This window comes from Zonotrichia leucophrys, chromosome Z, assembly GCF_028769735.1.
Source record: "Zonotrichia leucophrys gambelii isolate GWCS_2022_RI chromosome Z, RI_Zleu_2.0, whole genome shotgun sequence".
Lineage (NCBI taxonomy): Eukaryota > Metazoa > Chordata > Aves > Passeriformes > Passerellidae > Zonotrichia > Zonotrichia leucophrys.
This window is the reverse complement of record NC_088200.1, coordinates 12,449,313-12,463,073: the sequence shown is the minus strand read 5'-3', so window position 1 is coordinate 12,463,073 and position 13,761 is coordinate 12,449,313. Positions and strand designations below refer to the sequence as shown.

Genomic DNA, 13,761 nt, shown 5'->3' with positions numbered 1-13,761 from the left:
GTCTGAGTGATATTCACTCTTTTTACAAAGTTGGAGGTTTGTGAGCAATGTTTAAACCTGGAGAGAACATTATGTATTTTCATTAGTAACTTAGAGAAATACGAGTACTCTGAGATACACCAGAATGCAGAGGGAGAATTTGGCACAGAGATAAATATATTTTCTGTGCTGGTTGGTTCTTGATTCATCTTTTCCTGGATTTGTCAACCTCTGCTCCTGATCTGCACAGCAGATCTGCACAGCTTTTAACAAGCTGCGCAGCATGGATATTACACATTTGGAATATATGAAAATATATACTCTGTGGTGGCAGTATATCTTAAATTAGTATTTGTTTTGTGAGGTTTTCAAATTATTTGAGAACATGCTGAAATTAAAATAATTACTAAGCTTTATGGGTGCCCCTCCATATGTAACAGTGCTCTTGACCATAGCATTTCTCTCATCTCTTGTGCTGCCTAGACCTTTCCCTCAACCTGGTTATTGCAGACCAAGAGAAATGGCCTCTTGTGAGCAGCTCTGGATTATTTGGCATAGTGCTGCTGTGTTTCTCCTCACACAGAGCATTTCACACATTTCCAACTGTCCCCTAAGGGAAGATTCCTTAAAAAAAAACCCAAACAAATGAAAAACCAAATTCATAAAAATACAGGGGATGAGGGAGCACAGACCTGGTGGTGCAGGGAACTTCAGTGTAAAGGGGTTTCTTTTAAAATTACAGAGACTTTTACACAAAGTTTGTTATTCTAATGATGTTTACCTGGCTTTGGAAGATATTTCTGAGTCAAGGTCAGGAGCCTTTCAAAGTAGGATCCTGGACAAAATGGGAACAAAGCTGCTCTGTAGGACAGGTAGGCTTGGTCATATTCTAACATGAAAATCACCCAGCTCCTGCTGTTTGTTGCTGAGAAGACCTCTGGCTACATGATCTCTGGAAGGGTGCTTATGCCTTCACAGACTTCAGGTAGCAGGGAAACCATGCACCAGGTATTGACTGAGCTTTTAGATAGGTTTTCCTGCAGTTTTTCCCTTTTGAGAACAAAATCTGACAGTGGATGATGTGTGATTAAACTGAATTTACTGGGGTCCTGCTGAACAGCTGGCCTTCTCTTTTTAAAACAAGAAGCTTGTTAAATCTTCTATGAACACACTAAACATAATATTCCAGATAAGTTTTTACGCTAAGGCCAGTAGTTACAACAAGAATTATTTTTTGATAAAGAAATGGCTCACTTTTTTTTCTCCATTATTTTTCTTCCAGGGGTTATTAGTTAACACTGGATTGAACCAGTGATCTTGGGTGATCAGATATGGTTCTGCAGTATCTTGGGTATCCCATAGCTTTGAATCACAGCTTTTTGAAAATTGAGCAGAGGAAAGAAGAAAACAGATGGTGTGTTTGATCTTAATTAGAGGACATTCCCATTCACAGTATACAATATCTTTGTAGATCTGGCATTTCATCTAAGATGAAGAGCCTTATCCTAGGAGAATACTCTGCCATGTCTGTTCTGTCCTAATATTAGATAGTCCTGAAGAGTACCTATGACCTGCAGAGTTTTATATGTCTATGATTCTTGAGGAAATGTCTTACAGAAAATGCATGAATCAGGGAGTTGTTGTAACAGAGAAGAGGTTTGTTTGCCAGATGAAGGAAAAGGAGTTGCTATGCCTGGGAGCATTACTGAAGAAGAAAAGTGTATGGAACAAAAAGTGGGATTTGTGGCATACCAGGTCCAGAATTTAAAACTTTGGTCTTTTTTTTTTTATTTATTTCTGTATTTAATTTTAGAACTGACCAGCTTGTTGGAAGATGACATTTACTCCTGCTTAAAGCTGCTATTCTTAAAACAAACAGTAGAAGAATGTGGAAGAACTCAAGCCTCCGCTGCCTTTTAGCACTAGCTATTTTATTTTTAAGAAGCTTAGTGTATGGCCAAGAGATAGGTAAGTTTATTGCAATGTAATTCACTAACTCCTTTTTCTCTGTAGCTTCTGTACCTTGTAATTGCATTGCTTTCCTACTATATGCATGTTCAAAACCTGTCACCTCTGTGGCCCCACACCATCCCAGGATGGAGACAGTGCCAGGCCTGGTCTCTGCTTTCCACCAGCACCCAGCAGCATCTTGGAAACCAGTGCAAAACTGGGTATTAAATTCTCCATAGTAACCAATGATAGTCTGCATGTGCATTGGTGTAAATGTCTGCATTGAAACCTTTTTGCTGTATATATTGGCTCTCTTCAGCCATTTCACACATATTCATTAACTGTCCTTCTGTCATTAATTGTCCTCCATGTATAACATGGAGGAGAGCAAAAAACTCATTATGTTAAAATCAAAGCTTGTGGTTTTGCCATTGGCCCAAAGCCTGCTTATTAGGCTAGGCAAGGAACGAGTATTGTGGAAAGAGGCAGCTGCCTCTGTTATACACATGAGTTTAAATCCAGATCTCGGGTACCTCTACAAGTCTGTGAGTCTGTGGCTGTCTAATCAGGCACACAAATTATTCAATAGTTTTAAAATACTGGCCAGACATGCATGCAATAAAAATTTAAGGAGAATGGCTACAGATGTGAAAAATAGCAGTTGTTTTACAGTTGCTCATTTTTGACCTGCAGTTTTTTACTGTATTTTTTATATTATTTCAGGCTCTCCAGGGGACCCCCAGAATTTGAAATGTGTAACGCACAACTTACATAAAATGCTTTGTACTTGGGATGTCTCTTCTAGAGGAAGACATGGACAAACTGACTTTTGCTACACTACCAAGTAAGTCCCTCCACATACCTGGTTAAAAAATACCAAATTGTGATGAAGGTACAGTTTTTCCTCAGTCACTGCCCATGGAAAGTGTGATGCTGTTGTTTCCCAGCATCTCCCCACCAGTTTTCCTTGGGTGGTGCTTCCCCTAGGCCCTGTTAACTCAGTCAATGGCAGGGTTTCTGGCAAAACTGTTCCATGCTAATAATTTGCCTGCCAAAATCTGCTTGCTGTTTTCAAAGGACTGGAAGATGCTCTTATTTACTCAGACTTCTCTGTGTGTCTGCCTATCCCTTGCTCAGAGTTTTCCTGAGAGATAGCTTCAAAACAGGTTCAGTCCAAAAGGAAATGAGAGTTGGAAGCAGTGAATTCTGATGTTGTGGGCCAAAGCAGTAGAATATATGACACAAGTGTTGAGATTCACGTGGATTTTGTGTGGAAAAACATGAACAATCTCTCAGCAACTGTCTTAGAACCTTTATAAATTTTAAGCTGTATTAGAGGAAACATAAAAATTATTTCACAATTGAAACAGCTTTTCTGAAGTGACTGCAAGTTGAAAATTTTGAGAAAAGTTAAAAAAAACTTAAATCTTCTGTGTGTTTTTTCACTAATGAGAACTACATGTTCAATTCCCCATGCTGTGGATCTGCCAAATACTTATCATGTGCTAGGGATGAGTTCAAATCCATTCTGCATCTTGATCCTGCCCCCAATCCAGATATTTGTACTGTCTTTTTGTTTTCCTGCAAATTCTGCAGGCAGCCCAGACTTTTCCTTGGGGTCCCAGGGCTTGGCTGCACTTAGTCCACCTACATGCTTGATTTTCTGTGTCTCATTATTCCTGCTGCATTGCCAGCTATCATTCCTATTTAAAAAACACCATATATATGACTCTGTGGCCAGAGTTCAGGAGTGCAGAGTTCATGAGGTACTGCCCTCTGAACAGGAACAGTCATGTAGCTGCTGCTATTTCTCCTTAGCAAAGCAGGACAGGCTGGGGTCTCTGAAGCAGAAAGTCTGAGATGAGCTTGCAGACATCCCTGAGGGAAAGAGGTTTTGTTTTTCAGTTGCCCAAACAGCCTCTAATAATATCTCAGTACTGAAGAGGAACAGCCTTTCTGAGCACTCAAATCTCAGCTGGCCTTTGCTGGCCCAGAATCTGGTGTGAATCTTAAGAGTTCAACCCAAGCTCTTGACTCCAGCTGATGGGAGCTCCAGGGTCCTGTTCCAGTTCATAAGTGAGTAACAGTCCCTCAGCAGGAAGTCTGGCATTGTTCTCTCTGCTTTCCTTCCTGCCGTCATTCCCCCAAGAGGAAGGTCTGGATTTTTCCAAACTTTCTGCCTTTCTAGTTGCATATCAGTGATAATGAGCAAAGGGACTTGACCTATCCATTATTGTTTCCTGTATATATCTACATCTTCAAGACAAAAGCCAGATCACATTGTACTGAGCACTGCACAAACATTAAGCACGGGCTACATTTTCACCTGGGATCTTAGGAATCCTCTGCCATGCTCTCTGCTCTTTCCCTGTCAGCTGAGCAGCAGAAGGGAGCTAAAGATCTGTTCTAAGATGTGGACGTGGGGGGTAATCCTTCTCTTTCAATCCATGTGAGGGCACATGGGTTGTGAAGAAATGGAGGGAGAGTGAGTCAGGAAACACAAAGGGAGGGGGCGATGCTATTAGGTTTGGTTTGGGTTTTTTTGTTTTTCTTATTTCGAAATGTTGATTCATGGTGACTAGGTTTCAGAAACATGTATTTTGTTGGCCTCAAGTGTAATTAGATGTTAAGAAAATTTTTTCACAAAAAGGTTGCAAAGCATTGGAACAGAGTGCCCAAAGAGTTGGTGGAGTTGGCATTCCTGCAAGTGTTAAAAAGCATGTGGATATGGTACTTAAGAACATGGTTGAATGGTAAACATGGTGGTTGTGCTAGGTTAACAGTTGCATTTGATGACCTTAAAGGTTTTTTGCAACCTTAGCAATTCTGTGATTCTATGATTTTGGTTAAAAAGCAAGGTCTTCACTTTGAAGTGTTCTCTTAACAGCTAGTTGGTTGCATTATGCAGCCATTGCACAACCTACCACTATGATAAAAGTGACTTGAAAGATGAGGGGATGCCATTAATCTGATACTAATCAAAGCCCAGGCAAGTCCTTCACAAACTCAATATGGAGTTTTCTGTTTATTACAGAGAATTTGTATTTTATTAGTATGCAAGAATAGGACTTAACTTGCCTTAGTTTTCTATCAGCTGAAATAACTGCTTAATCCTGTTTGTCCTTTTAGTGACCTTACCCCTCAAGTCTGTTTAAAAACTAAGGAGAGAAGGGTTGAAATTCCAATCCCAGAGAGCTCCATCACAGTGACAATCAAAAGCTCTGGAACTGCTTTTGCTACCAGAGAATTTGTAATTCACCAGAAAGACATCTGTAAGTATCAGGTCATATGTGTGTACCTAAGGCCTTTATACTATGTTTAACAACTTTTCAGATGCCTGCAGGTTTCTTTGGCAGCATTCTTGTATGTAGAATGTTGATATACTGACTCTATGAAAAGCTTCCATATACTTTTTAGATTGTGTTCTCTAACCCTTCAAAAGAAAGAATACTCCTCTTACCCATAGTTCATAGCATAAAAAAAATCAAGGGCAGAATGTGACAGGAAAACAAAATACAAGAATGTTGCATCCCTCACTCTTTTCCCTTTTTAGTCCTAGTTATAAATTAAGAAGCATTTGTAAACAAATTCCTAAACTACCTACATAAGTAAATGAGACTTTTTCCTGCTTCCTTCCAGGCAAAGAAGGAAGTTGTAAACAGAAGATGGCAATGATGCAATCTGCCATGCTTGGTCTAGTTTTTACCTTTGGTTTGCCTGCTTACTCCTTCAGTGTAGTCAAATTCTGATGTCAGTAACACTTCTTATCCATGGTTCTGTTTTCAGTCAAGAGCAGCTCAAGAACTTATACAAAATGCAATTCAAAAATATTTTTGATAAGTCTCTCAGTTCATCATAGGTTATTGTGGGCAATGTATTGATTGTGCTGAACACTTTGCAGGCTCTCGGATCCTTGGTCAGGACTAAAGCTGGATGTATCACATATATTTTTAAAATGTTTTAGCTTGCACTACGCCAAATAAACTGCTATAACCCTTGTATTACCAAGATTCTTCCCTGTTTCTCAACCTCTTGTTTCACCACAACACATTTTTAGAAGAGATGCTTCTGTTTATTCTCCCTGTCCTGTCCCCGTCAGGATCTCATGTCCTTAATGCTTCTTGTAGCTTAAAATCACTTTCCCTGTGATCTTCAGAACCTCATTGGAGCTTCTTCTATCCTGTGCTTCTGGTCTCCTTCCTTGTCACTCTCACTTTTTGTTGCAAGTCCCCACTTCCCTACTGGTCTGTAAAACATACATCTTCTTTTGAGGATTTTTTTCCCACCATTCTCCCTAGAAGTGTTCTCATGCACACTTCAAACACTGCCACCATATTTCCTTTATCACTATGGTATTGAAGGAAAGTTGGGAAAGATGGGATATCATCCCTGCTATGCATTGCAAAGAGTCATATTCACAATCAGTTACTTGCCCATCTACATGCTGAGGTATTAAAAGAAAATGCTACCTGATGATTCATCAGCACCTATGCTTTCCTGAGAACTCTCATGCTCAAGTAGCCACAGAGCCTTGTTCTAATTACAGAAGTTGAGTTACATGTTTGTATGGCTACTAGCCAGTTCAGAGCACAGGGATGTGGCTGTTAAACACCTGTAGGGCTGGTGCTGCTGACTAATGACCTGAAAATGACTTTTTCTTCTCCCCTGCCTCTGTTTCAAGCCTTTGTTCCTGTCGCTCCACACATTCTTAGTTTAATGCCTGACTTTCCAACTTCCACATTGAATCTGAAGTGGAGTGATAATGGATCGGTCTTCCCATATGGACTGGATGCCCTTTGGCAGATTCAGATACTCCGAAAAGAAGCTATGGAAGTAGTCACACAAGTAAGTCCCTTTCTTCTCTTATGAAAAATATATGTACAGTTTTTGCCTTTTGTAATGTTCTGAGATGTCACTTGAACAAAACTGGGAATGATGAAGATAGTAGAGCTTTGCAGGACCTGAGTGTAATTATGCTTCTGGCAGGTAACTTCTTGTTAAATTTCACAGTTATGGGAAACTTGGCTACTGTACTGTTGGTACTTAGTCACAGCAATTTTTTTTTTCTGGTACAGGGACTTTGGAATTAGAACTTACTTATGAATTTGGCAGATACTTTACATCACTGTCTCTGTATCTCCAACAGTGTCTCCAGTCTTGGTCATCTCTGAATGCTCAGCTTGCTATTTTCTTTTTTTGTAACCAGAGTTCTTCCAGGCCAGTTTGTAGCTCTGTGCTATAAATTTTAATAGTGGACAAAAGATGAAATGTACAGCCTGGGACTAATATTAGAAGAGTTTTGTTTTGGAGAAGGTGAAACATTTAGCTGCCTATGAGATTCCCGGGGTGCAGTATACCTCTTTAAATGCTTGGGAATCCTCTTGGTCTCCCTCAAATGTCTGCCCTCTGGTATTTCTGGCTGACAGTCAGCAGTTAGGCTGTTTAGCCACTAAGACTTTTGTCCAGGTAAAGTCATAAAAGTTAGGTAGAACACTCCAATAATCAAGGAGGATTTTATGATTTGCTTCACCTAATGCCATTCTGTTGACACTTTGGAGATTATATGTCATTATTAGCAGGCGTTCATAAGCTCTGTCTTGGTTGATTTCTTGGTGCAAAACCTTTGCAGGTTACTTACTACTCAAAACTGACTCATGAAGATGCCATTCTTTCTTGGAGCTGGACATCAGATATGCCTTTGGAGTGCACATCACACTATGTGAAGATTCGCTGTTATATTAACGCAACGCAGTTTGTTGGCCCCAAGGATTGGAGTGCCTGGAGCCCAGCAAAAGTGGTCCCTGGTATGTTTGTTCCCTTGCAACCACATGGACTTTTATTTCTTTATAAGAATTAAGCCAAGATCAGAGGAAGAGCATTAGGTGGTTAGCATTAGGAAGAGCATGGGCTGCTGCCTTTGAGACTGTTATGATTAGGGAAATAGTGTAATCGCTAGTTAATGAAACCTAGCAAATATTTATTTGTATGCATTGGAGTGCTCCTCAGTCACATTTTAGCTGATCATCACTGTGTTTATAGCAAATTGTTCATGTGAGGTTTCTTGTTTGTTTTCTTCCTTCTCTGCTAGGAAAAGATACCGAGCCTGGTGGAAGTGGAGTGTTTCCTCTGGACCGTGTGGTGGCAGTAGGTTCAGATTTGGTGTTTTGTTGTGTCCATGAAGAAGATGAGCACATAAAAAATATGACTTACGGATCAAAATCCTATACAATGACGCAACTGAGCCGTCGAAGCCATGCCATCAGAGTGCTAAATGCCAGTGTTTCAAATGCCAGCGGAACAAATGTAGTGTGCAGACTCGAACATGGGTTTGAAGGAAGTGTCGTGTTTGTAGGATGTATGTATCATGATTACTAACCTTAGGAAAATCAAAATCATTTTGAGACTCTTAAGGCTCTGCTAGGAAAAAAATACTATTGTGGGTTTTCCCTCCTGGGGAAAAAAGTTTTGAAGTTTGGTTTTGAAGTTGAACTGGGGATTGTACTTGTTTGATTTCACTGTGGAAAGGCTTGCTCATGGGGGAGATGCCAAGTCTGAAAGGATGAGAAGGTACCCATGTAAGCCCTCTTTAGAACCTGCCCCAGTGCTTCTCTCATTGTTCTAAGGTACTTTTTCATGATCTGGAATGCCAAGTATTTTATTGCCATATGAATATTCAACCCCTGTCTCTACCAGTATCTATCAATTTAGGTTTACATCTGTTTTAGTATAGTCCATGACTAGGTGAGAGTGAGAGCAAGAACTGTAAGTGCTAGCTAGCATTCATTTACCAATCAGTCAATTGAAGACAACAGTTAAACTTGCAGCAACAACAGATGCTCATCCAGGGCAGAAGCTCCTTGGGAGCTAATTGCAGCAAAGGATACTAAGCAGTAATTCCTGAGCATTCTTCTAAACCATCCTTTTAGTGTTTTCTTTAAAGATACTGGCTCACTCTGTATCTTCTCTGTGTAGTCATGCAAGGCTCAGACATATGTTCAGAAACAGATACCTATTAAAAAAATGACTTCACGTACCCCATTCTTCTTCCCCATAATTGGTCACTTTAAAGCTTTTTATGTTTTTTCCTCACAAGGAATTTGAGAGTTGTCATCTTCCAATAGCTGCTCATTAGAATTGCATTCCCTATTACAAATGCCTTCCTTTGAGCTTAAGGTCCTTGGTGTTGAGGAAAAGGACAGGAGAAACTGGAATAATTTTGAAAATGTGTTCCAATCTCCAGCCTGTGCATCCTGTCATTGATCTTGATCTGTTAAGGGTTCACTAGGAAATGTAAAACATAATTCAGCCTTTTATTACTTCTCAGTGATATACCATTTTTACATTGTTTGTGAGAATTTGCTTTTGTGGGAAAATCTTGCAGGTAAAGAGATGAAGAATGAAAGCTGTGACAATCCCATAGGATTTTACTTCAATTTTTTTTTTAACAGATGGGATGCCAAGTCTGTTTCTTATCAGTGTTTCTTTTTGTAGTACCTGCTTAGTGGGGAGAGGTCTTGTTCTGGTCCTCTTGCTGATGAGGGGAAGAAAAGGTGAAGGAAGTAAATATGCATACACAACACTTTGGTTAAGCCTAGGTCTAGCAAAACAGGCGTTCTTTTCTGACTCACTGCTCATAATCTGAACTAAGTCTGCCGCTGTTGTTAATTAACACTGTGTGTTAACTCCCCTTCTCTAGGGCAGAGAGAAGGGGATATATCTCTATGTGGATATTGTTGCTCTACCTTTGGCATATGCTTTTCCAGTTTCATACACCTCAAGTGCACAAGACCTGAAATAAGTGCTCTGCCTAGTCTCATGTTTGCATGGTCTGTTGGGAGCACTCCCCATCTTTTCCAGCAAGGCACTCAACACTGCTCTAGTATGTACACAAAAAAAAGACTTAAAAGGAAAAGATGGACACTTCCAAAACCATGGTGAAGAGGATGAGCCATTCAGGGCTTGCTTTAATTTTCAAATTCAGTTTGGAATTCATGCTAAAGGGACTATTTTCTTGACACGACTTGTTTGGAGAATTCAAAGCAGTGGTGGGGCTGGCATGTTAGAAAATGTGACGCACAGCCGGCAGCATTCCTGCATTGCTCAGCAGCTGAACTGATGCTCAGAATTTCAGAAAACTCTTGGCAGAGTTTCAGTGAAACACTTCCAGGTCAGAGCCTGGAGCTTGTGAACATGTTTGCATGAGATTTGCCAGATTACCCACCCACTTAGAATTCTAGAGTCAAGTGTTAGTCAGATGGGGCTGATAATTATCCATCTATTTTATTGTAATTTTTTAAAAGCATATTACTTCTGTGGTTGGGGTGTATCTATTGCCATGTATTTTTGAAGCACTCACTTTAGACCCAGCAAAACAAAAGAGCAATGCTTTCAGGAAGCCAGTAACCCAAATGTCACACTAGTATGGCAAAACATCAGCTAACTGTTTTGGTTTCCTTTCCTGCTGCAGATGCTCCTGATATTCCCCAAAACCTCAGCTGTGAAACACCCAACTTTCTGATAATAAAGTGCACCTGGAAACCAGGCAGGCCCAGTGGACTATATGGAGAACGAAGAACAAAGTACAGTTTATTTGAAAGGTAAAATAATCAGCACTACAAGGAGTAAAAGGATGCAACTGGAATATCTCCATTGCTGCCTGGGACTTACTGCACCATACCTATTTAGAGCCTAAAATACTTTCCAAGAGTTTCAGCAAGCTGTACCTAAACTAGATTTGGAAAACCTTGGTCTAGCTCTGCAAAATTCTAGTGGGAATTAAGGATAACTTTCCCTAAGGTTTATACCATTGTGAACCCACAATCAGATAAAGGGCTTGCTGTATCAGGCTGCTGCCAACATGTAGTCAAAACCAGTATGAAAATACAAGGGGATAGTAGGAGGCAATCACTAATTTTTAATTTATTTTGTATGAAACCTGGTTCAGATAATTTCAGACATTTACTGAGCTTCTGGTAAGCAGGATGGCAGAAGTTCACTGAGAAATAATTGTAAGACAGGTCGTGGGGCATTTCTCAAATGCCACTAGGGAAAATAGTAGTTAGCCTCCATCTGTTCTCCTGCTGTTAAGAATTAGAGCAAGCAGAGTAAATGTTAAAACATTGAAAAGGACAAATAACACTGGTTTCACCCACAGGAAGGAGTCAACCAGTGTCCCACTACATGGTCTTTAAGGCCAGGCCATGTAAAGCCTTAAAAAAGAAGAAATATTGGAATAGCACTTGGAAAGTGCAACCACTTCCTTGGTGGTTGTGATTAGAAGTTAGTGAGGAGTTAAATAAATTCCCATGGTGAGAGGAGGCTCTTGTGTCATTCCAAAGGAGCAGTCAGGGAAAGAAGCCAGGAGAGGCCTGAGTCACACAAAATGATGAGAAATGGAGTCTCATGGTGGCTTAGAAGCACGCTGGAGGCAATGAGGTTTGAGTTACAGTCACAGATGTCGTCTAGAGTGCCAGTGCTAAAAAAGCCGCTGGGCAGGGTGCAAAGAGGTGGACAAAACATTGCAGATCTTCACAGGAAAGGAGCCTCAGTCACTGACTGCCCATATTCATCTTATAAGTAATAACGTTGTCCAGTCTTGTTTTGCTCAGCCCAAATTTGTGAGATTAATATGATGCATTTCAGGATAAATACTCTCATCCTTATTGTCACCCCATGCTGAACTATAGAGCATAGTGTGGAGGAAGCTCAGAGCTCAGCTAGAACACAGTAAAAATGCCTGAATGAAGAAGATGTTAGTTAAACTTGTGCTACTGAATGAGAGGCTTACACAGATTATAATTAAAACAGATATATGTACATATGTACTGATACACAATTTAGATTTTATCTCTGAAGATGCACCACTGTTCATGTCTGTTAACAGACTGCCTCTCCTGCTTTTTATTAAAAGACTGCTGGGAGTAGTGGTTGTATACTAGGTAACAAACCTGACTTCATATTTAACAGGGCTTATAGAAAGACAATGTGTATAGCATCTCACTAGTTCACAAAGCAATTAAGAAAATTTTTTAAATGCAAATGTATGCTGATCTGAATAAAGATACATTCAATCAGAATATTAGCTGTGACTTGTAAGGTGGTTTTACAGGACCTACCTGTTTTCCAGGCTTTTGAGAAGTGAGAATGGAAATGTTATGCTAGTGGAAGAGGAGAGTTTCACGTGAGAACAGGGCAAGTCATGACTGATGCCACTTTAACCTGCATTGTGGGGTTAGATATGCCTCTGCAATCAAATCATTCTGTCAGCCATGTGAACTGAACCCATCGTTCTGTACCATGTTTTCAGTCTAGACTTGTGATTGTTGCTAGGAATTAACTTACTCAAAAACTAAGGTTTTCCCTCCTCTCTTTACTTTGTAGAACATCTGGTAAAAATGTTTCATGCGAAGTCAGTGAAGTTAACAGAGACCATGTTTGTGGCTTTCCAGTACTGCCTGATCAGAAAACCTATGATTTCATATTAGGTGTCTCCAATCCTATTGGGCAAGCACAGTCATCTCTTTTGGTCAATATAACTCAAAGAGGTAAGACTTATGACTTACAAAAGGAAAAGTATGTTTCCTACATGCTATTTGTTAGTTTTGGGTTTGAAGAGCTCTGACATGGTATACTTTTCATTATTGTCCTTAATTGTCACTAGATTATTACCATATTCAATAATTTGAACTTGAAAACAACTCAGAGTTTGTCATGAGGCAAAGATGAGCTGTACAGAGAGATCCAACAGCAGTGCTGCTGTGTTGGACAGACTGCTGCGTGATAAATTCTAATATGTGATCTAATAATTAGACAGCTGGTGTTTATCATGGAATCCCAGAGTGGCTGGGGTTGGAAGGGACGTTAAGAATCATTTAGTTCCAGCACAGCACACACACTCCCCATGCCCGACGTCCTGCCATGGACAGGGATGCCACTCACTGGATCAGGTTGCTCAGGGCCCTCTCCAGCCTTGCCTTGAGCACTTCCAGGGATGAAGCATCCACAGCTTCTCTGTGCTCAAAACCAGCAAGTTGATGTTTTGTTTCACATTCCATTACCCATCAACAATTAAAATTTAGGTGCAAGTTTACGAACCTGTATGTAAATTATTTCTGTATTTCAGTGTCCGGTAATAGGACACAAAATATTACACAGTTTTACAGCAGCAGGATTTGGAGCATAAAAAAAAAAATAACGTGGAAAGAGAGAAGGTAACATCAGGACTATTGTGTTCTATTGGTGAGAGCCATGATCATCTGTCAGGGTTTGGAGAAAGAAGTAACTTCTCTCATTTAGACCTTTAGTTTAAAAAAGGAAAGGAAGATGACCATCTCTGTAGCACTGCCTTCACCACCCTTTTCTCCTCCACAGTCCCAGCTGAGATTTCAGGGATTCCTATTGGTTACAGTATTCTGCTGCTCCCCAAAAAACTGAATTAAATATGAGGATAGTACATTTTTAATTGTCCAGGTCCCAGTTCAACTAGCCTGAGATTAGAATTGTCAGAGTAAATGGACAGAGTTGAAAAAAGCATCATTTTTTTCTGTTAATCATTAACTGGGCTGTTTCAAACCCAGGTGATATGTTGCTGTTTCCTATTTGTTTCTTTTTCTTTCTTTCCTGCACTGTCCAGTTAATTCCTAAAGCACAGATATTTGGACCAAATCGAATAGTAGATACTTTTTTTACTCTGATAGCTGTGAATGTTAGTGCTGAATATTACTGAAAGATTCTATGAAGGGAATTTTGGGGTGGGGTCATTTAGGAATCCTCTTTTTTCCTGGTCAGCAGATTTTAAGTACTGATTGAAAAAGTTCACAGAAGTTGAGCAGA

At 40.0% G+C, this 13,761-nt stretch overlaps 1 protein-coding gene across 4 annotated transcripts in view; it reads left to right on the top strand.

Annotated features, from left to right (window-relative positions):
- LOC135459460 (leukemia inhibitory factor receptor-like) overlaps window positions 1-13,761 on the top strand; it is a 53,308-nt gene that overhangs the window by 18,278 nt on the left and 21,269 nt on the right. For all 4 annotated transcript variants that reach the window (XM_064735543.1, XM_064735540.1, XM_064735541.1 and 1 more), the window contains exons 2-9: window positions 1,793-1,947; window positions 2,653-2,773; window positions 5,059-5,201; window positions 6,611-6,774; window positions 7,559-7,733; window positions 8,018-8,284; window positions 10,397-10,526; window positions 12,310-12,473. In XM_064735543.1, the coding sequence (XP_064591613.1) occupies window positions 1,866-1,947; window positions 2,653-2,773; window positions 5,059-5,201; window positions 6,611-6,774; window positions 7,559-7,733; window positions 8,018-8,284; window positions 10,397-10,526; window positions 12,310-12,473 (1,246 nt within the window). In that variant the 5' untranslated portion in view covers window positions 1,793-1,865. The remainder of the gene's footprint in view (window positions 1-1,792; window positions 1,948-2,652; window positions 2,774-5,058; window positions 5,202-6,610; window positions 6,775-7,558; window positions 7,734-8,017; window positions 8,285-10,396; window positions 10,527-12,309; window positions 12,474-13,761) is intronic.